The sequence below is a fragment of the Tetrahymena thermophila genome (genome assembly GCF_000189635.1).
Source record: "Tetrahymena thermophila SB210 genomic scaffold scf_8254803, whole genome shotgun sequence".
Taxonomy (NCBI): domain Eukaryota; phylum Ciliophora; class Oligohymenophorea; order Hymenostomatida; family Tetrahymenidae; genus Tetrahymena; species Tetrahymena thermophila.
This window is the reverse complement of record NW_002476559.1, coordinates 2,003,834-2,027,815: the sequence shown is the minus strand read 5'-3', so window position 1 is coordinate 2,027,815 and position 23,982 is coordinate 2,003,834. Positions and strand designations below refer to the sequence as shown.

Here is a 23,982-nt window from a genome sequence, read left to right as displayed (position 1 = left end):
TAATTAATCATTATAAATAATAATATTATTTCATATATTTTAATTTGATTTAAAAATAAGTGATTTTTTTAATGCTGTTTGATGCTTAAATAGTATTTTTTTTATTATATTTAGTGATGATTTTAGATAAAAAATGAAGTTTTTTAAATAATTTATTAATGTAAAGTAAAATTAACATTCGAAAATGAAAAAATAATTTAAATAATTTAATATTCGTAATAAATTTTAAATTTAGAAATCTAAAATTAATCTTCTTGATGATAAATAATATAATTTATTTACCAATTAATATCAACTCAAAAGAAAATAAATTCAAATTTCTGATCGATTAAATACTATTTAAAAAAATATTTTTAAAGAAAAATAATATTGATTGAATATTTAATCTCTTTTTTAAAAATATTTGATTAAACTGTCTTAGTAAAATAAATTAGTTTAAGTAGTTAGTACTTTACTCTTTTGTCTAAATGAATCTACTATTTAATTGGCAATTCAAATATGCTACTTGTTTTAATGATGAATTTTTGAATCTGAAATATTTATTTAATATAATAATTAAATAGTTAGTTATTAATTAATTTATTCAAGATTATTTTTCAAATTTAATATTTGATGATTAAAATAAATTAATAAATATTCAATTTCATTCGCAAAATTAAAGTTTACTTCAATCAAATCAAATCAAATTACACTTTTGAAATAAAGCAAGCAAGCAAATTGTCAAAATGGATAGCGAAGAAATATAGTAGATTCAAGCAATTAATTTTATTTCAGAGCAAAATAATGCTAAAGTTATCAGTTGCTCTTCCGAGCTTAAAAATGCTTAGGCAGCAAACATTATTTCTGCTAATAGAAAAGTAAACTTTTTAGACGGTTTAATTCATTCAAATAATAATTAAAATGATATTGCGGATTAATTTTGAGAAGGATAAGCACAATTAATTTAGGTAATCTTTAAATTTAATATTAAATAGAGCATTTGGATGACTGAAGAAGGAATGCCTTAAAGTGTTATTATCGATATTAGCAAATTGGCTGACAGACCTAAATTTTTCAAATGTGTAGCATTTGATTGTTGGCATGATTATAAAACAAACCCATCTATCATTGAATTTTTAGTATCTACAGATAATGTCAAAGAATATATCACTTGGTCTACGATTTATTTAGAGCTTGTAAAGTTATAAAATTTTAAATTTGTCTAATAATTCTTATTAAAAATAATCAAGAAAGAAGGTTTACAAGTATTTCAAATAGATCCATTAGGCAGAAGATACGATTTTATTAAGGTATTTTACATAAAAAAGCTTTAAATTTAATTCAATAATTGTAAAAAAAATTAGATTATTGTAAAAGAAACTTATGGCGGTGCTAAAACATATTTAAATTAGGTTTTACTTTTTGAGGAAAATCCTTTTGGAAATAAGTAACCAGCTTCTTAATAGTAAATTTAATCTAATAATTCTTAAGCACTTTTAATGAGAAATAAATCAAATGCTCAAGATTTAAGCATGAATATTGAGTCTGAAATTGATGAAAAATTCTTTAATCAAGCTCGCTTGAACATTCCTAGGCCTTTTCCTAATTAAATGAGCAGCAGCAGTAGCAATAATTTGAATATATAAAGTAATATTGGGACCACTTTGAACACTTAAGGGAATACTTTGAATACTTAACCTAATTCTATGATTACACAAACAAATTAAACTTTACCTGACTAAAATTTAACCAGCAATATTCTGAATCAACCTCACCCAGCAAATCTGCCTTCAATAAGCTATCCTTCTTATAATAATTCAGATAGAAGGCTAAAGCACAATAATGTAAATTCAATAAAAAAGAGGAGCTTAGTTAGCAGTCCAAGTGAAGAGTTATTACATTACTAAGGAAATGTGCATCAAAGTGGGAATAATACATAATAAAGTTTAGCAATGAATGGATAGTTTTTCCATACTCCTTCACATAGCAATTACAATTTGAATAGCAATCATAATCTGCAAAGCAATCAAATGGCTCAATAGCCTTTAGATTCGATTTAAAAATAATTATATAACATTTAGTAATAATCTATGCCAGGTAGCAGTGCTATCTAATCAGTAAGAGGAATGAATAGCTTTCAACAAAATTAACCTTAAATTATGAATACCGATTTAGACTAAATCTAACAAAATTTAAATTTAAAATTATAAAATATGAATAAAGAAATAATGCAGCTTTAAAATGAATAACCCAGTGAAGTTATTATGGATAATTCCAGTCTCACTCCAGTAAATTAAGATAATTATGCAGAATTATAGAAATAGTTATTTGGTCAGCCAAATGTAAATTAGCAAAACTAATTGCAAAGAGAACCAAATTTAATGCAAGTTAATTCTAATTCTAACAATAATTTATTTGAGAAAGTAAATAACTCAGGCTACAAATAGATTAATTTGAATTAATAAGATGGAGGATAACTTGTAAGTAATAAAACAAGCTAAATTAGTTAGATCAACAATAATGCTCACAATCATAACAACAGCTAGCATTCAAACATCAACGCAAATATCCTCTTCGAAGATAGCAACCAAATACCTTCTCATCTCCTCACTCAATCTGAAAAAGAAGTCTTAGCTCTTAAAAAAATGGTTTAATCATTGAAAGAAGAAAACTCTGCAAAAGACCACTAAATTAAGAAACTAGAATAAATTGTATAAAATTTACAATACACATGCTAAAATCTTGTGGAAAAAGTAGAGTCCTTAGAAAATAAATTTGAAAATTTCAAATAGCAATTTAAAACAAGTTCATCTTATAGAAGAACCACCCAAACAGAAGAAAGAGATGATGAAAAATATAATCAATATGTTTTGGAAACAAACTAAAAGCAGAACTTCCCCTTAAACTCTCCATAAACCTTTGGCAAAAACTACTCTCACCATTCAAATAATTATGCCAACAATAATAACTCAGCTCAAAAATACGGAGATCATCACAATTAAACTGAATAAGATGTATTTTTTTCATTTATTAATTTATAAATCCATTAAACTATGTCAAATACTTTTTTACAAAAAATATTAATAAATTCTTTTAAGTTTGTTTTTAAAAAATAAAATAATTTTTTATTAATTATTTGAAAAGAATTTTTATTAATTGTTTGAAATAAAATTTTTAATAAATTATTTGAAATAAATTTTAATAAAATAAATTTCTTATTTAATTTTTAATCAAATTATTACTTCGTTCCTTGCCACATAATAAAATAATCAGAAATTTATTATTTGTTAAAAATAAATAAATGAAAATATGTTGATTATTTCGTTAAGTTACCAGCTAATTATTTATTTTTAATGAATTATAAATTATTACTAAATAGATATTGTATGAATAGTACGATAGTTAAAATGACAAAATAAATAAATTAATTGAATAAAAGCTTGAATAATTTCAAAAAGTCATTGTAAATACGATGAAAAAGAATATATTACCGCAAGAAAATGAGTAGCAAGTAATAATTTTGAGTTTTAATCATGTAAAACTTGCATTAATAATTTATTTTGTATCATATTTAATAGGAATATTAATCAAATGCGATACCTGTAAGAGGATAATAAAACAGCTAATTAAGACCTAAACAGCAAACTTATTCATAACAAGAGAACTTTGATAAACAAAGAACTAATAAATCTAGGTAAAATAGCAGTAATTCGCGCTAATAAAAAACATAAGATTACTATCAGCCTCCTTCATTTAATTAAAATAGCAGGAGTGATAGCTAATCATATTAAAGATAGTCATTTAATTAAAATAGTTAACCTAGTTATACAAATAAGAACATGGGAAATAGGTCAAATAGTAATCATTCATAGCAAAACATATAAAAATCATATAGATCTATTTCAAAATAAAACCAACAAGACTATCATGATATAAATTAAGTTCCTCTATAATAAGTTCAGTCAAATAAACAATTTAATACAGAACCTAATCGCAATCGCACAGATAATTCATCCAATCCTCGTGTTGTAAAACTTCTAGAAAAACTTTAAGAAAAGCTGACTATAAGAGTAAATAATTATAATAAAAAAATTATATTTAATTAGTTTTAATAGCAAAAAAAGGTTGAATAATTGAATTCTGGTAAAAAAAGCAAAAAGGATTACTATGACAGAGATTTTGATGACATATCTGACATACAAGATGGAATCAGGTAAATTTCATTCAAAATAAATTTAAAATTTTGATTTATTCTTTAATATATATCAAAGTTCTGGCCATCATAGTAGATTATTTGAATGATATTAAATTCCCGATATTTTATATAAATTAATTTGTAAATATTAGTTAAATTATTAATTTATCAATCTATCTATTTATTTATCTATCTATCTAACTAGCTAAATAACTCTTTTTGTAATTATTATTTGTTTGTTTATTTATTTATCTCTTCATTAATCTTTTGTTTTCATTTTGAATAGTTTAATAAATAGCCTCAAAATGAAATAATCCTTCTCTCATTATTAACTTCATTTTTTTTAATACTTTGAAATTTATAAAGTTAATTTTTATCTTATGATCTATTATAAAATAAAAATTACTTATATATAATTTGCTTTAATTAGCAAAAACTTTTATTTTAGATACAGCCAAAATAATCTATCGTTAAGCATTCACCCGATTTATTCACAAAAAAAAGTTAATTGATAAAATACAAATAATTATTAAATAAATTTGATATAAAATTTGCTAATTTTATAGTTGATTTAAAAGTTTGATAAATAATTTTATAAAATTCGATTTAAAAATTTATTTTTATATTTTTCTTAGTCAATTCTTCATAGTTAAACATCTTTCAAACTTTTTAAAAAAATAATCAGAAAATTTAATTTTTGCAATTTGTTATTTATTTTAAAAATAATTAATTGATCACTTATGAACAAATGAATGAATCAATGAGTGATCAAGTAGATATTTTTTATCATGAAAAATAAATTTGTCTATAAATAAATTAATAATGTTATAAATTGAATTATTTTATTAATTATTCATTATTTACATTTTAAATATAGCACAAAACAAAACTATTCATAAAAATTAAAATAACTCTGCTCAATATATTAACTAACTAAACTAACTAACTAACTAACTAACTAACTAACTAACTAACTAACTAACTAACTAACTAACTAACTAACTAACTAACTAACTAACTAACTAACTAACTAACTAACTAACTAAAACTATTTTCCATTTAATATATTAATATATATCAGAAAGTAAATTTTAATTTAATTATGCTTAGTGCTAAATAATTTTTATATCATGACTCGCAAATGAATGAATAGTAGCAATTATTTCTTAATATTGCAAAGTGTATATTTTAAAAATATCTTTCTTGTAAAAAAAACACGTATTTTTAAATTATTATTTATTTTTTCTTTCATTAAACAAATTTTATTAATACCACATATTTATTTCTCTTTATTTAAATTCTTTCTTTTTTTAATTATAAATTTCTTTTTAGTTATAATAAGTCATTTTATTTTATAATTTTCTAAAAATGATGTATTTATTTTGGTATTTAAGATCTATAATTGATTGATTGGTTGCGTTCTCCTTTAAATTAATAACTATTATAATTTTTAAATTAGAAAAAATAAACAAATTATACCTCTTTTGATAATAATTTTTATTAAGATTATTAATCTATTAAAAGTATATTTTTGCAGGTATTAAAAAAATGGGTTAATGTAGTTGTTTACACATCAATAAAAAACAAAAATATTTAAAGTAGAGTAAAACTAATATAAATAAATTTACTGCTTAACCTATCTAAACCATAATTTGTGAAGATAGCATAAATGAAGATAATATTTAGACTCATGATTCTTAATAAAATTACAGTTCTGCTTTATCTTTTGATAACAGATATAAAATAGAAGAGAAAAAAAATATAATTAGTCAAATAATTTAAACTGTTAATTTAATTGCTTAAATTTACTGTATTTCATCTGGAGATGCTCTTTTCATACTTAGGAGTCGCAATTATGCTTTTTAGAATGGTCTTAAATTTGATCAATTTCAAAAATATTAAAATAAAAATACAAAACATGCTTAGGCTTTAAGCTCATAAAATAATAATTACTGTTTGTTATGTGAGTGTCTTCTCAATATTGAAAATAGATATTCTCTTGAATGTGAACACTACTTTTGCAGAAGTTGCTTTAAAGAATACATGAAATCCATATTAAATCTTGGTACATTGATGCTTTAAAAAACTTGTCCCATGAATGGATGCTAATATAAATTAGGATGGAAAGAAATTGAGGAATTCCTTATCGAACCTAAACAGATCGAGTAGGCATAAAATATTTTATTTAATGACTATTTGTAAATTAATTAAAAAGTGAAAATATGTCCTTTACAAAATTGTCAAAATATTTTTATTTACCCTAATAAACTAAATTAATATATTAACTTGAGGTGTGACTGCCAAATGTAATTTTCATGTAGTTCTTGTTAGGGATAGGCTCATTTACCTTTAGATTGTGAATAGTATAAATAGTGGTAGAGCTTAATTTCATCTGTAGACTCAAAAGTTTTAGAAAATCTTAGATATATTATGCAAAATACTAAGGCTTGCCCGAATTGTAAAGTAGCAGTGGAAAAAAATGGTGGTTGCTAACATATGAAATGCCGAAATTGCTAGGCTCACTTTTGTTGGGCTTGCTTGCAGATAACGACGAACTTTTCTCATCCTAATAATTGTAATAATTAAGTGTATAAATAGAATGATTGTATTGAAATAGTGGAGTAGCAAAGAATAGAAAATTACTAACAAAACTTTCTATATTATTAACAAATGGCTGTTTTAAGTTAATTAGAATATGTTACAAATTATACTCTTTTTGAAAATTGTGTTGCTTAATTTGATGAAAATGAGAAAAATGTTTAAATGAATTTAAGAAAATAAGCTTTAAATATTTTGTATGAGGCAAAATTTGTTTTAGCTTTTTCATGGCCTGTTGGATTCTTTATATAAGATAAAGAAAAACTGAATTTCTTAGAATATTTGCAAAATAATTTAGATTCATATCTAAATAAATTTGAATATCATTTGACTTAATAATTTAAAGAATAATTTGATGAAGAAATGTTAAATTATTATATTATAAATCAGGAATAATATAATTATTAAAGTTATTTATATAGTTATATTGAAAAAACTTAATAATTTATAGAAGAAGTAAAATAATCTCTAAGGAATTTAGTAACACAAGTTTAATTTGATTATCCAAACCTAGAAATATTCAATTAATATAAATATGATTTACAAAATTAAGATTAAATCTATAGTGATATTCATAAAAGTCTATAAAATTAAATAAAGCCCTGAAAAAATAAGAAAAATAAATTATAATCAAGTAATTAAGTAAATAAGAGTAATTTTTATATTACAGAAAATAATTTTGATTTGTAGAAATATGCATTGAATGTTTAACACAAACTTAATGATCAATAATTAAAAATATATTTTCATGAAAACAAACATAAAATATTTATTTAAATTAAAGGTAATTTATTTTCTGTAAATTCTCATTTATTCTTTTTATATTTCATCAAAATTTATAAATAAATAAATAAATTAAAATATCATAAATTTATGTTCTAGTGATTAAAAATATCAGAAATCAAATCTGGAATTATCGATAAACTAAGATGCCATAAAAAATAAAATTATTTCTATTCAAATAAATGTTTGCAGAAAAGATTTGAAAATAAGTTTTAAATATTGCTAATCCAAAATTAAGTAAAATTAGGAAGATTTTAATTCTTGCAAATTAAAAGCTGCTTCTTAATCGATAAGCTGCTTAAAAAAGACATAAAAATAGGAGGGGAGGAGGGGTAGATAGAGGGGATTGATATGATCCCTTATAACTTCGATTTTTGTAGATTACAAAATCATGAAAATATATTTTATTTTTTATATAATTGCCCTCCTTTTTTAAATCTTAAAATATTCCATTGTGCCCTCATTTTACAAATTAAATTTGATTCATAAATACATATAAAAAAATTAAAAACGATATTTTCTTTTTACTTTTAAAACCTAATGGCTATGTGCTGTTTAGCAGCAATAGCCATTTTTTAAAATAGCAAAGTGCTATAGATCTATTATCGATTGGTTGCATTCTCCTATAAATTAGTTTTCTCCTATAATTTTTAAATTAAAAACTAGTAAATTATATTGGTTTTGATATTAATTATTATTCAGATTATTAATTTATTAAATATTTATTTTTTGCAGGCTTTGAAAAATGGGTTAATTGAATTATTTATGCTCCACTTATAAACAAAAATATTTAGAGGAGAGCGAAACTGCTCAAACTAAATTTGCTCCTTAAAAATAATTAAGTACAAATTATGAAACTAGCACTGACAAAGATATTATTTAGTCAAAAACTGCCCAAACTAAGTTTGAATTTTAAAATTACAAAAATAGAATTTTTGAAAATAATACAAATGAAGAAAATATTTAGTCAAAAACTGATCAAAATAAAATTGATTCCTAAAATTACTAAAGAAGAATTGATGAAAAACAGAAGAAGGTAACATCTATGTAAAAGTCTCAAACTAAATTTGCTCCTTAAAAATAATTAAGTACAAATTATGAAACTAGCACTGACAAAGATATTATTTAGTCAAAAACTGCCCAAACTAAGTTTGAATTTTAACATTAAAAAAATAGTATTTTTGAAAATAATACAAATGAAGAAAATATTTAGTCAAAAACTGATCAAAATAAAATTGATTCCTAAAATTACTAAAGAAGAATTGATGAAATACAGAAGAAGGTAACAATTATGTAAAATTGGATGAAATTTCACTCCATATCAATGCAATAATACAATTTTTGAAAATAATACAAATGGAGATAATATTTAGTCTCATGATGCTTAATAGAATCACAGTTCAGCGTTGTCTTTTGATAACAGATATTATATAGAGTAGAAAATAAATATTATTAGTCAAATTATTTTAGCTCTTAATTAAATGACTTAAATTTACTGTATTTCATCTGGAGATGCTCTTTTTTTACTTAGAAGTATCAATTATGATTTCAATTATAAATAATTTTTATATCATCATTCTCAAATAAGAGGTGATGATTATTTCTTAATATAGCATGGTGTATATTTTAAAAATATCTGTTTGTAAAAAAAACAGGTATTTTTTAATTATTATTTATTCTTTCTTTCATACAACAAATTGTATGAATACCACTAATTTATTTATCTTTTTATAATAATTCTTTCTTAAAATAATTAAAAATTTTCTTTCATTAATAAATAGCCATTATTTGTTAATATTGCGAAGTGTATTTTTTTTAATTATAATATATTATTTTTTATTTCTTTCTTTCATACTTACTTACTTACTAAAAATTGTATTAGTAACACTAATGTATATCTTTTTTTTTATTTATTATTTTTTTGATAAAAAATATTAAGTCATTTTATTTTATAATTTACGAAAAATGATATAGATCTATTATTGATTGGTTGCATTCTCCTATAAATTAGTTTTCTCCTATAATTTTTAAATTAAAAACAAGTAAATTATATTGGTTTTGATAATAATTATTATTCAGATTATTAATTTATTAAATATTTATTTTTTGAAGGCTTTGAAAAATGGGTTAATGTAATTGTTTATGCTCCACTTAAAAACAAAAATATTTAGAGGAGAGCGAAACTGCTCAAACTAAATTTGCTCCTTAAAAATAATTAAGTACAAATTATGAAAATAGCACTGACGAAGATATTATTTAGTCAAAAACTGCCCAAACTAAGTTTGAATATTAACATTACAATAATAGAATTTTTGAAAATAATACAAATGAAGAAAATATTTAGTCAAAAACTGATCAAAATAAAATTGCTTCCTAAAATTACTAAAGAAGAATTGATGAAAATAATACAGATGAAGATAATATTTATTTAAAAATTGATCAAATGAAATTAGCTCCATAACAATACAATAATAGAATTTTTGAAAATAATACAAATGGAGGTAATATTTAGTCTCATGATGCTTAATAGAATCACAGTTCAGCGTTGTCTTTTGATAACAGATATTATATAGAGTAGAAAATAAATATTATTAGTCAAATTATTTTAGCTCTTAATTAAATGACTTAAATTTACTGTATTTCATCTGGAGATGCTCTTTTTTTACTTAGAAGTGTCAATTATGATTTCAATTATTGTCTTGAATTTGATCAAATTCAAAAATATTAAAATAAAAATAAAAAACATGCTTAGGCTTTAAGCTCATAAACTAATAATTCCTGTTTGTTATGCGAGTGTCTTCTCAATATTGAAAATAGATATTCTCTTGAATGTGAACACTACTTTTGTAGAAGTTGCTTTGAAGAATACATGAAATCCATATTAAATCTTGGTACATTGATTCTTTAAAAAACTTGTCCAATGGATGGATGCTAATATAAATTAGGATGGAAAGAAATTGAGGAATTCCTTATTGAACCAAAGCAGATTGAATAGGCAAAAAATATTTTATTTAATGACTATTTGTAAATTAGTTAAAAAGTGAAAATATGTCCTTTACAAAATTGTCAAAATATTTTTATTTTCCCTAATAAACTAAATTAATAAATTAACTTGAGATGTGACTGCGAAATGTAATTTTCATGTAGTTCTTGTTAGGGATAGGCTCATTTACCTTTAGATTGTGAATAGTATAAATAGTGGTAGAACTTAATTTCATCTGTAGACTTAAAAGTTTTAGAAAATCTTAGATACATTATGCAAAATACAAAGGCTTGCCCGAATTGTAAAGTAGCAGTGGAAAAAAATGGTGGTTGCTAACATATGAAATGCCCAAATTGCTAGGCTCACTTTTGTTGGGCTTGTTTGCAGATAACAACGAACTTTTCTCATCCATCTTTTTGTAATAATTAAGTGACTAAATAGAATGATTGCATTGAGATAGTGGAGTAGCAAAGAATAGAAAATTACTAACAAAATTTTCTATATTATAAACAAATGGCTGTTTTAAGTTAATTAGAATATGTAACAAATTATACTCTTTTTGAAAATTGCTTTGCTTAATTTGATGAAAATGAGAAAAATGTTTAAATGAATTTAAGAAAATATGCTTTAAATATTTTGTATGAGGCAAAATTTGTTTTAGCTTTTTCATGGCCTGTTGGATTCTTCATATAAGATAAAGAAAAACTGAATTTCTTAGAATATTTGCAAAATAATTTAGATTTATATCTAAATAAATTTGAATATCATTTGACTTAACAATTTAAAGAATAATTTGATGAAGAAATGTTAAATTATTATTTTATAAATCAGGAATAATATAATTATTAAAGTTATTTATATAATTATATTGAACAAACTTAATAATTTATAGAAGAAGTAAAATAATCTCTAAGGAATTTAGTAACACAAGTTTAATTTGATTATCCAAACCTAGAAATATTCAATTAATATAAATATGATTTACAAAATTAAGATTAAATCAATAATTATATTCAAAGTCTAAAAATATGAAATAAAACCTTGAAAAAAATAAGTAAAATAAATTATAATTTGCTGTATGTAAGTAAGTAAGTAAGTAAGTAAGTAAATAAGTGAAATGTTTATCTTACAGAAAATTATTTTGAGTTGTACAAATATTGCTTAGAATTTTTAATAGAAACTTAATGATCAATAATTAAAATGTATTTTCATAAAAGAAACATAAAACATTTATTAAAATTAATTATTATATTCTGTAAATCCTCATTTATTCTTTTTTATACTTCTTCAAAATTTATAAATAAATTAAAATACCTTAATTTGAAATTATAAAAAATTATTAATTAGCTGGTTTCTAACTTTGTTAATTGTTAAATTGGTTATATAATTGTTTTTAATCATTTGAATACAAATTATAAAATAATTTTTGTTATTATTTACAAGATAATTTAATTATATTTTTATTTATTTATTTATTTGTTTGTTTTTACATTAAGTTAGATTTTTCATAGCTTTAAATTTAAATGAGGAAACTCTATTCCTTCCTCAATATTTTTTTAAATTTATTCTTTTAAAATCTTAAGCGCTACTCTTACATCTAAGCTTTTTTTAACTGCTATTTCTTTTAATAAGGGTAAAAGCTCAGCTAGAGCAGTGTCAGTTGGATCGTCTGTCCAAGCTCTTATAAAAATTCCATTGTCAGGCTAAAATTAAAAGTTTTCAGCTAAATTATCTATTATAATCACTTTAGAGAGATCTCTTCCTATTCTGCTTAAATCTTTTATGAAGGTATTTTATATTTGTAATGTGTGTTGCCTTTTATTTAAAACAATCAAATTTTACTTTTAAAATAACTTTGAAGATATTTATTTACCTGTAAAGTCTATGCTTTATGAAACCCTTTGTGTCGAAGTTGTCAATAACCCAATTTGCATAGTCTGGCATTCCTGCTGTAAAGACAACTATTTCATAGAACTCACTTATTTGATGCAAGAAAGTCTAAACATATGGCCTTACTACGAATTGCTTCACATTATTATAGGCTTCTGTGTAATGTATTAATGTTTCATCTAGATCTAGTACCAAAGTGTAATTGTATTTTTTATCCATTTCTGGTAAATAAGGAGCTGGTGCGGTTGACAAGAATGGGATAGAAAAATGAAGAGGAGTATCCATTTGTTAATATCTTTGGATAAGATAAAGACTAAAATACTAAAGCATGCTATTGTAAATTTGATTAACTGAGTTACCTCTATCAATAGTTTTTATAAAATTAAGAATGTAAGTGTAGAATTCTTTGTCATTTTTTGAGATATTTTTAAAGGAGTTGATTGTAATTTCATTATTTTGTCTGATTTAATTTAATAAAGTGACTATCCACTTTTGCTGAGGTCTTTGGGGTGATGAATTAGTGGTAATATGTGTTGATTATCTTCTAACTAATTTCATAAACTGTTATTTAGTGTAAGGGTCTATGTCTTCATCATCTTCGTTAAACTCAATAGCGTTTTTAGATATTTGTTTTATCTTTTCGTCTTAATTTATGCAAGTGCTTACTGTATTTGTATTATTTATTGTACTAATTGTTTAGTTATTCATTAAATTGCTATTGTTAACTGCGAAAGTTTAATCATTTTGCAATTGATCACTTTTGCTTCCTTTTAAAGTGTAAATATTTGATTAATTTTATGACTAAATATTGAGCTTAGAAAAAGTAAGCTAGTTAGCCATCTTATGGTGTATGATCGATATGGTGTTTATGTAATTTTAGTAGGCATAATGAACAATTCCTTTGAGGTATTTGTAATTGTTGTTGAAGACATCTTTATCAAGCAAATTTTATGCAATAAAAACGATAACACATCTTTCAAAGATCATTGATTACTTTATAATTTTTCTTGATTTCTCATCCTTAAATAGCAAAGGCAGTTGCTCGAGGTCTTTTTCAGTGTTAATTATATCAAGAAACCAGTGGCATTTTTGCAGTAAATTTTAAAGAAAGATAGGATTATCAATCAGATAATAAGTAGAAGATGAAACATCGAATTCTTAAAAAATATCATTTAATTTAGATAGCTGTTCTCCATATGCGACAAGCATAGTTAGGTTTATTTTTTTTCTATTCATTTAACCTATTGTTTAAATGCTACATTAACTTAAAGCACTATTTGAAAAGCAACTGCTTAAATTCTTGATTTTATGTATTTCTATGCCATCCTTTGTATATTCAATTTCATCTTTTGTATAACCAATGCCATTCATGTCACCGCCACTATTCCTCATTTAGTCCTCTTTAATATCTAAATCATTTTGATTTTATATTAAATTCATTTTTTCTTGGGGTTATTGAGTAGAGTCAGATGAAACAATATTTTAGCTTTGCTTTGCATTAGTATTATTTTAATTTTCATTTATATTTTATTTTGTCATTTAAGATTATGCACTTATTCTGTAAAGCGTTGGATCACATGAATTTGCTACTGGAATATCCTTGAAAGTTACATAGTTAGATTCTAAATTTTATTATTCATTTTAATTTTAAGCTTATTAATTATTTAATTAATTGTTTTCTCTTTTAATGATAGAGCTTGATGCTTAGTTAGCTTATTTTTAATTAATCACATTTAATTCTTTTTATATTATTTTACCATCTTAAATAACTATTTAAGAATGAGCCATGTTTTAAGAATTTTCAGGAAATAGTTCATTCATATTTTGTATTTAGTTGATTCTAATAACCTTAGGATTGTTTCTAATCCTATTATTCTACTTCACTAAGACAAGGCTATTTTTTTTAGATGTTATTCCGGATGATGTCATTGTACCAGTAGATTATTCTCCCTTCATCTTTTATACATATGTGTCGTTTTCTGAGTAAGCCCCTCCTCCTTCTGTGCTTATTTATTTTGGATTTTTAGTTTATTTAGCTGCTTAGATTTGTTATTTTTGATAATTACTGCTAGTTTGACCATTATTAGACTTGTTTTTAAGGATTTTAACTTATGCTGATTGCTATTCAGAGTTGACCTTGAAGATTTAATTTTTGTTATAAACATTATTCGTAGGCTGTCTCTATGACTAAACGTTTATTTGCTATTTTATTTCATCAAAATTTTTATTGACACTTACTGTTTAGCTGATTTATGATTCCATAGCTCTTTCAAATTTAGTTTAATTTCTCATAGATGACTTCACTTCAGGAGTTTAAGAAAGACTTTCATGGTAGGACATGCCGTCACCTTAGAAATTATGTATTTACTTTACTGGAGTATGAATACTTGTTTTTTCTTGTTTTTCTATTATATCGTTTTCAGAGCCATAAACAGCCTAATAAGTAATCTAAGGCTGCTTGTAGCTAGAATTGTTTGATTTAAGAAACTATTAATTATTGAAAGAAGCATTTAGACTATTTTCTTTGGAATTTTAAGATGACTGTCTGATATTATTCTTAGAAATTTGTTAAGACTAATCAGTTAAGTCTATTAATTTTCTTGCTTTAGCTCCATACAAAGCAGGATTATACTAATTTTAATGATCAATAACGCTAAATTAAATGATATTTTTATCTTAATTATTTATTTTTTGATTGGAAATGTCATTATCCTATGTAAGTACATTACTATTGTTGCTTGTTGAATTTGTGTTCTAGTTGAAAAGAGGCATTATTTTCTTAACATTCATATTTTGCTGATTTTTAAAGCCATTATTTTAGTTACTCTTCTAAATTTTTTAAGGAGTCTACATATTGTTTTAAGCAGATTATTTTCTTGACTAAATCATAGATAATTCTCCGCTATTATTTGATGCTTAAATTGATGGAAGTTAATTTGAGAACTTACCAACAATCTATTTTCTTTATCTACTAAGCATCTCACTTTTCTTTCCTTGACCTAATATATAAAGATAAATTAAAATAAACAAATAATAAACTGAGTATATGTATTTATACTATTTATCTATATATAGATAAATATTGTAATATCTATAAATATTTAAATCCATGATAACATCAAAATTGTAATTTTGCTATTTTAAAATAATTTTAATAGCTTTATAAATTCATACAGGATTTTTTGTTATAAATTGTGAGCTTGATTTAGTATTTATTTGTTATAGCAAAGATATGAAATTAGTTACATCTGAATGAAACTTTATAAGGAATTTCTACGGCTATAAATGAAAGTAAGTAGAAATCAAAAATGACTGATAAATTAATTTCAATTTACTTTGCTATCTGTTTTCTAAGATGTCAAACTTGGCAGCGCTAAAAAGCTGACTGTTGTTATTACTCTCATTAGACAAATCGCTTTCCAAAAAATTTAAATTTTGTATGTTTTTATTTTACACTAGTGAACCCTCATCTAGGGACAAATTATGAATAGAACTCTAATTCGAAAATTGAGAAATATGTTATTGCCCTAGAGGAGATACCATCTCTTCATAATAGTTCTATTCATTATGCTTTGAGTAAATATTTTTTCTGTTTCTGGGATGTTTTTTAATAGGTGATAAAATGCTGATTTTGTAAAGAAGATTATTAACTTGATTGCTATTGCTGTTTGTATTAATGCTCTAAACATTAGAATCTAGAGAGTTGTTCTTAGGAATAACGTTATGGATTACCTAACATTATGTCGGACTTTAATCCTAGGAAATTTTAATATATTCACTGTGCTACGAAGGTAAACTTTCCTAATTCTACCCTGAAGTACTAAATGTCCTTTTTTTAATCTACATTTACAAATATTCAACTCAATCTACTGCTTCTTTTAATTGGAGCTGTTATTTATTATGTATTTTATATCAACTTTACTTTTTGCTTTAAGCAGTATATACAAATCAATAAAATAATCAATCAATCAAAGAATTAATCACTCAAGACTTTATTAGTGATTAATTAAAAGTAATTAATAATTTTCTTATCTTTTATAATTTATTATTGATGCAAATATTCAATTAATCTTTCAGATAAATTATAAATTTATGAGCATTTTCATTCACATAATAAATTAATAATAGTAATCCGCTCACTTATTAATTTATTTATTTATTTTAGTTTTTTTGGGTTTGATTATCAATTCTGAAATTAAAACAAAAAACACTATGCTGTGAAGAATATTTCAAGTAAATTTACTTTACTAATCTAAGCATCTTATAATGAGCTTTTAGTGTACTTTTACCACTAAAATTCTTAACAAATTAGTATTTAGCTACTGTATGAGTAAAATTAAAATATAGATATCTAATATTACTAATATTAATGTCGTAATATTTGATTAGAATATTTGTTAAAACCATATTTGTCTTAACTGCTTTATTAATGAACAGAGCCTTTTAAATTTCTTTTTGATTTTGTATTTATCACTTTTTTTAGTTCTATAAATACTTACTATTATTGTTTAACGGATTTTTTCTAAAAATTAATTAAAACTTCACTCAACTTTCAAAAAGTTAAAATTACTTCAAAGAAATCTGAGATGGATTTTTTAAATTAATAAATTACTTAAACAAAATTATTTCGTTTGTTCTATAATAATAAAATTCAACCAACTAAAAGAATGAAAAAAATGTTATAAAAAATCAGAATTTCTAATATTTCAACATTGAAGAAAAGGAAAATCATGGAAAAGTAATAAAGTTTAAATAATATAATATTTTATATATATAAATAACAAAAGCTAGCAACTAAAAAATTTTGATACTCTTCAACTAACTTTTAAAAATTATCCTATTTTTTATTTGTTAAAATATATTTTAAATTATCTTCTCTTTTAGTATATTTTATGTTACATGATAAAATTTAAATTTAAATTCAAAAAAATATACTATAAAAACAATATAAAACTAATATTTATTCACTTAATAAATACCTTTATGCTTAATTAATTATTTGATTAATTTAAAAATTAAAAACGATAATTAGAAATATCTATTAAAATATCATTTATTTTTACTTTTTATAACATTTTCAAATACCTAAAATGAATTTTATAATTATATATTTTTTGAATGAAAAAATTTTAAAATAGAATTAACAAAATTAAAGAGAGAAATTTGAGAATCGAAATATTTTTATTATAAAATGAATCAAAAATTATAAATTATTTATTTATTGATTAGTAATTTGAATAAAAATCTAAAGAAAAATAAAATTTACTGATTATATTTAATAATTAATTTTATAATTTTGTCAAAGTAAGTTTTGTATTTAAATGATTTTAGAAAATAATTCTAATTGACTTGGAAAAATATTTACTATAGATTTTGGAGACTAAATAATAATTATAATGCTATAAAAACCATTAATTTATTTTTAAAAGATATCTTGATTTAATATGAGAAAGTATTTATTTAGTTAGACCTAAAGTTAATAATTCTAAATCAAGCAAGCTTACTGAATACTTATTAAGAATAAGTAGATTAATAAAAATTAATTCAAATTTTAGCTATTTGAACTAGATGAAACGATGCAAATCAAGCTCTAATTATTTATCTCCTTTCAAAAAATCTGATATCCTATTCAGATTTTAGCAACCGTTTGCTAATTTTGTAAATGCAACTCCGGCAGGCTCTCGTTCATCAACTCCTATTAAAAAAAAAATAGATTTTTACAATTTTAAGTAAATTATTCATGTAAAAGATGAGTTGCAAGAAAAGCACCAAACAGATTCAATTGCAGACAATGTTACAACTAATTTTGCAACTCCAAGGGATAACCACAGTTTATTAGCATCCAATAAGAGATCACAGTCTGTAAGTAAGGTCAACAAAACGCAAATATTTTAGTTTCTTAGTCCTTAAACTTCGAGAACTACCTCTCCTTCAAAAAATATAAAATCAGAAAGTTTGTTTCAAATGAAAACAGATTTAATGAAAAAAACTAAGAGTAAATTATTTAAATTTATTTTAAGAGTTCAGTAAAAAATTCAATGTTATCAATTTTAAAGTTTAATTATAGCTAAAGCTGAATCTTTTATAGTATTTTTTAAATTTATAGCGTTAAATTTATTATTTTATAGAATTGAAGCAAGACATTCACATATACAATTTTCTCAAAAAGGATGAAAATATGACACTTAAAAACATAAAAAACACTCAGGATCCTCTTGTTAAAACGTATCAAGCAGAAAATCATGATAAATAAGATCTTATTTAGAATCTAAAAGATAAAGAAAAGCAATTCAATAGGCAAAAAATGTTCCTTATTGATAAAATATAGCAAAAGAGACTCAAAAACGAAAGAGAAGAAAGAGAAAAATTATATATTTAAATGGCAAAATAATAGTTGATCAAAAACTATGAAGAACTTTAAAAAGACAAAATTCTGGCTGATTAAATCATAACTAATTCCTTTAGAAAATTTACAGGATCTGTTAATCTTTATAATCTTTACTTCACACCCGCTTTAGATGAGCCTGAAGGATTCCGCAATAAAAAATCTATGAAAGTATAAACTTGTTTATTACTTCCTCAAAAGCTAAATAATTTGCAGGAAAGTACAACTTCACCTAACACTGCTCTCAGTAGAAAAAACTCTAGTCATAACAATAATTCTCTTCCAAACAACTCAGAAATTTTGCTACTTAAAAAACACTCTTCAATTTATAAATAAGATAGACATTCTAACCCTCCATCAACTAGGTCTTAAAATACTTCAAATATAGCAACCATAAAAAGATAGTCATCGAAAAATGCTGAAATTTCTACACAATCTCCTACAAAAAAGAATTTCTCTCAAATTTAGCAAGCTCAATTAATTTAAAATGCAATAGACTCACTACAAAGAATAAAAAATACTACATAAGAAAACAATATATTTTCTAATAATTAAACAGAGAGGAACCATCACAATGTAAAAGGTGTTCTGAAATAAAAATATTCTGACTTAGGTATTCAATTTAAAAGAATGGATTAACACACCAACTTCTAAGACAAAAAAGGCGATGATAAAATACCTCAATCAACAATCAAACTAAATATATAACAAACAAAATAATATACTCTATAAAATCTTCAACCTAAAGAATAAAACTTCTTTTAAAATATTATTTAAAATAATCAGTAAAGTTAATAAATTAGTTTCAATTAATAATAAAACACCCAATAATATTAAGTTCCACCTATTTTATAACTTCAATTATAAGAATAAGCAAATAGCATAATAGATAAAAGTGATTCTGTTATATAAAAGTCACCTAATTTATCTATAAAAAAAGAAAGGAATTCATTTAGTAAATCTTAACAATAAAAACAAAGAAAAATACAATTAATTTAGAATGATGAAAACTTAAGAATTGATCCTATTGATAAACTAGATGCAATGAGTGAAAACTTTACTACTAAATTGCTTCAGCTAAAAGAATACGAGATAGATGAAGATTTCTTTTCACCAGTTCATGATAAATACAAACTATAAATTTCTCAAATACAAAGCCCTAAAGCAAAAGACCAAGATAAATATTTCGTTAATATAAGGCATAATAAAATGAAAGAAGTAGCTGAAGACCTTGAAGCTAATCCTGAACTAATTTTTTCAGTAGATAATGTAAGACCATTAATTTTAAAATATTTATTTGTATTAAATTTAAATAAATAAAAAAGTATCTTTATACAGGACTACATTGGGCTGTAAAAAGGAACTACGAAGACCTCGCTAAATTTTTAGTATCAAAAGGGTCAAATTTATTTTCTAAAGATTACAAAAACAGGACACCATATGAATTGGCTGTAGAGTTAGGCTATTTTAACATAACAAAAATAATAAACTAATGAAAATTTTTATTTTAAAATAACATATTACAATATAAATTATTAATTATACTTTAATTATTACAAATGATTTTTAGCAAAAAAGTTTAGATTAAAATAATTTAAGTTAAATTAAATTAAATCAGACAAAATAATGAAATTACAATCAACTCCTTTAAAAATATCTCAAAAATGGTAAAATATAGCTTAAAATTATATATATATACATGTATGTATTTATTTTACTACATATTTTAGTTACATATTTCATTTATATAATATTTTAACATAAGCAAACATATATAAAATATGGAAGGGTTTGTTTTAAAAAATATTTTTTCATTTTTTAATATTTGACAAAAAGAAATAATAAGAAAATATAATTTCATTAGAAAATTAATTTTATATTAATCCCCTATTTTTCCTTTTTAATTAAATAATCTAATATTTTGTATTCAAAATAATACTAATATAATTCAAAAGATTTAATCGGGGAATAGAAGATATGTAAGATATTTTTTTCCATATTTTTATAAGTCATAATTCTCTATGAGTTATTATTCTTATAAGGTTAACTTTACATATTGAGTAATTTAATTGCAATTAATTTCATACAATGAGCACACATTAGAAATTAGTCCATGATAAATTTAATCATTAAATCCTTCATCATATTCTATTGGAAGTACTTTTTGATCTTAAATTTTAAGCATATCTACTATTTTATAGTTTGCTATCTAAGATATATTATTTAGAACGTTTTCTAATTATATTTGAAATTAAGATATATTTTCTACACATAGATATTCCGCGTAAGAGTTAAAGTTTAATTGTAATTAATGGTAATTATCTTAGATATCTTTTTTATTCTTTTCTAAATGTTTTATCAGTTCTTTATAAGATTTAGTTTGTTGCTCTAAATTTTAGCTTTATTTTAAAATATTTCTAACTTATTCTTTCATTGAGCTATCTTTAATATATTGGATAATCTTTGTTTTGTTGAACTCTAATTCTTCGTATCTCTATCTCACACTTTTTTCAAAAATGTCTAGCTTGTTAATTATAGAAGATCTGAAGTTTTTGAAAAACTTATCCAATTCTTATTAGATTTTTAATTGCTCTTGATTAAACAGCTTATGAAATTTGCCAAAATCTACATCAATCAACCAGTTATCCAATTAAATTTCTTCATCATTTAGAATATCATCTAGAGGAGTTACCTTAATTTAGTTTTTTTATTAGTTCAATTCTTTTGGCACACATGATACGCACATGAAAATAGGGTCAGTGTTCTGCTATTTAGTATCAACATTTAGATATACTTATATTTTTTTGTGAACTGGACAAAGCCTTGAACTATTTAAAGAAAAATCAAATTTTAGTTAGTCCATTTATTATTAATGATTGAGCTTTAAGCTTTTTTGTTTAAGATCAAATTTGAAAGACTAACTAATACAATAAACCTTTAATATAAAATACTTTCTAAGACTTTATTACTGATATTAGTTGAAATCGTTTACTAAACAAAAATAAAATATCTGATATCAAATAAACACGAATTAATTATTAATCTGAGATAATAAAATATTATTTCAGCTAAATATACATATTATTCTTATATTCATATTTTAAAAGATAGAAAAATATATTAATTTAGGTAATATATAGGAAAAAGTATTACCCACCACCCTATTGGATATATCTTATTTTAATTTTTGTATGGAGATTATTAAATAAGATTATTTATTTTTATTGATAGAATTTTTGTAGAAATAATCATATTATATATTATATATTATATAAATTCTGTTAAGCAAGCATTAAATCAATTTAAAATATCAAATATTTTTCTTAGAATTTATAATTAATTAAATATTAGATAAATAACTAAAAAATAAATTCTAAAAATTTTACAATTCAAAAATATTAATAAATCTCTAGAGAGTTAAAAATGATTAATTATTCTTTACAAAAAAAATATTTTTTTATTTTATTTGTCAAAATATACCAAGTTCAATGGCTTTATAATTTTTTTCACTATGTAGTGGTAATTAATTAAAAAAATTAATATTTAATTTTAATATTATTTATTTATTAAAATAGTACTAATACTGTGGTTTCAATAATAAAATTTATTTTAATCTTAATTTGATATTTTACTTGTAGAATTTGATAGTGACCGTTGTATTATTTTGGCATCTAAATTTGTTTTGAATTTTTGCTAGTCAGCTTTCTCTCTTTTCTATAAATAGAAGACTTTTACTTTTTGATAAGATATGATAAGTTTAAAAATTTTTTTATTCAAGACGATTAAAAAGGATGGTTTTAAAGATATTTTTTTGCTCTTATAAGTATTCATATTTACAATTGTATTATGCAATAACCCTAAAATTAAAATATAATTTTATCTAGAATTGCTATAGTATACCTTGTATAAATCTATGAAAGTTTTATTTGCTTTGATGGATCTTAGTATAGTTTACTTATTCAATAAATTTCGATAAAAAATGTGATATTTTCTGCTACTATATCATTTTTCCTCGTATAGGTAAGACCTTTAATTTATTTGAAGCCTACATTAAAAGATACTACTTAAAGAAAATATTTAATAATTTTACCTTTAATTATACAAGTCTATTTATTGAATTGTATTATAAAGTTATCAAATTATAATTAAAATCACTGGCTCAATCTTTATGCTTTATTCAAATATATAATGAATTTTTATTTTGTAAATTATGAAAATAATAAGAAAATTTTAAATAAATATGCTTTCATAACTTTAATAGATAGAAATATGAAGCTCCTCTATATAACTATCCATACAACTAACTTAATACTACATTTGTTTTTGTTAAAACATAACTTAAGTGACTAAATAATCTACACATATGCTGTAAAAAGTATAGCTATATTATTTCTTGTAATTTGCCTTTAAATTTAATAAATTAGGAAATTAAAACATCCTATAATAATAGATAATATTGAGAATCTTCAAAAAGCAATAATTTAATTTGATAATAATTAACTTTAAGGTTCCCCATGCATTTTTTTAACAAAATAATTTATTGATAATAATTCAAAATACATAATTATGAATTTCCTTTTATCAGAATTTCAAGGATTCTAAATTTTTGATGTATGTGATAGATATTAAAGAATAAATATCAAAGGCTCAGACTTTTAAAAAATTATATTTGACTTCGATCTATTTTACGATTATCAAGCTTAATTATAAAAATTAGAAAAGAAAATTATTTAATAAATATGTAAAATTAAAATTAATTATATTGAACCTACCATTTTCAAAAATAAATCTAATCAGCCTGATAAATGAATAAAATTTAGTGATTTGGATAAATTAAAATGTAAAAAGTTAATTAACTTTAGAAGAAAAAAACAAAGAATATTACAAAGTTTACTTCAATACAATTAATATTTATATAGCCTTTTTGAAGAATATTGCTAATCCTTTAAATTTAAACCCAAGATTTGTTTTTTATGATTTATTTGATTATTGATTTATTTATTTTTTGTTGTTAAATTTTATGGCACACATAATTAAAATGATTCATATTAAAATTCTTATAAAGATATCTATATTTCTTTATTTTTTTCTTTTAAATTATAATTTTTAACATAAATCTTTTATAAAAAGCCAATTTATTTTTAAGTCATGAAGAAATATAAAGACAAA

The 23,982-nt window shown here is 22.3% G+C and overlaps 6 protein-coding genes across 6 annotated transcripts; 4 read left to right on the top strand and 2 right to left on the bottom strand. All coding sequences in view use genetic code 6, as the record gives it.

The window, feature by feature from the left end:
* Positions 1 to 725: 725 nt before the first annotated feature.
* On the top strand, positions 726 to 4,281 carry TTHERM_00023910 (hypothetical protein; the record flags this gene model as incomplete). Its single annotated transcript, XM_001008477.2, has 8 exons — positions 726 to 857; positions 975 to 1,175; positions 1,230 to 1,289; positions 1,344 to 2,993; positions 3,359 to 3,490; positions 3,558 to 4,049; positions 4,095 to 4,192; positions 4,251 to 4,281. 8 exons carry the CDS (start codon positions 726 to 728, stop codon positions 4,279 to 4,281), a joined length of 2,796 nt encoding a protein of 931 aa, XP_001008477.2.
* Positions 4,282 to 8,300: 4,019 nt separating this feature from the next.
* Positions 8,301 to 8,900, top strand: TTHERM_00023890 (IBR domain protein, putative; the record flags this gene model as incomplete). Its single annotated transcript, XM_001008475.1, has 1 exon — positions 8,301 to 8,900. One exon carries the CDS (start codon positions 8,301 to 8,303, stop codon positions 8,898 to 8,900), a length of 600 nt encoding a protein of 199 aa, XP_001008475.1.
* A 777-nt stretch (positions 8,901 to 9,677) lies between these two features.
* TTHERM_00023880 (IBR domain protein) lies at positions 9,678 to 11,570 on the top strand (the record flags this gene model as incomplete). The annotated part of the gene is made up of 1 exon (XM_001008474.2): positions 9,678 to 11,570. One exon carries the CDS (start codon positions 9,678 to 9,680, stop codon positions 11,568 to 11,570), a length of 1,893 nt encoding a protein of 630 aa, XP_001008474.2.
* Positions 11,571 to 12,043: 473 nt separating this feature from the next.
* TTHERM_00023870 (NLI interacting factor-like phosphatase) lies at positions 12,044 to 16,274 on the bottom strand (the record flags this gene model as incomplete). The annotated part of the gene is made up of 3 exons (XM_001008473.2): positions 12,044 to 12,353; positions 12,412 to 15,427; positions 15,764 to 16,274. The coding sequence occupies 3 exons, from the start codon at positions 16,272 to 16,274 to the stop codon at positions 12,044 to 12,046; spliced, it is 3,837 nt and encodes a 1,278-aa protein (XP_001008473.2).
* A 1,722-nt stretch (positions 16,275 to 17,996) lies between these two features.
* On the top strand, positions 17,997 to 20,309 carry TTHERM_00023860 (ankyrin repeat protein; the record flags this gene model as incomplete). Its single annotated transcript, XM_001008472.1, has 3 exons — positions 17,997 to 18,423; positions 18,557 to 20,082; positions 20,139 to 20,309. 3 exons carry the CDS (start codon positions 17,997 to 17,999, stop codon positions 20,307 to 20,309), a joined length of 2,124 nt encoding a protein of 707 aa, XP_001008472.1.
* Positions 20,310 to 20,761: 452 nt separating this feature from the next.
* TTHERM_00023850 (hypothetical protein) lies at positions 20,762 to 21,676 on the bottom strand (the record flags this gene model as incomplete). Its single annotated transcript, XM_001008471.1, has 1 exon — positions 20,762 to 21,676. One exon carries the CDS (start codon positions 21,674 to 21,676, stop codon positions 20,762 to 20,764), a length of 915 nt encoding a protein of 304 aa, XP_001008471.1.
* Positions 21,677 to 23,982: the final 2,306 nt, after the last annotated feature.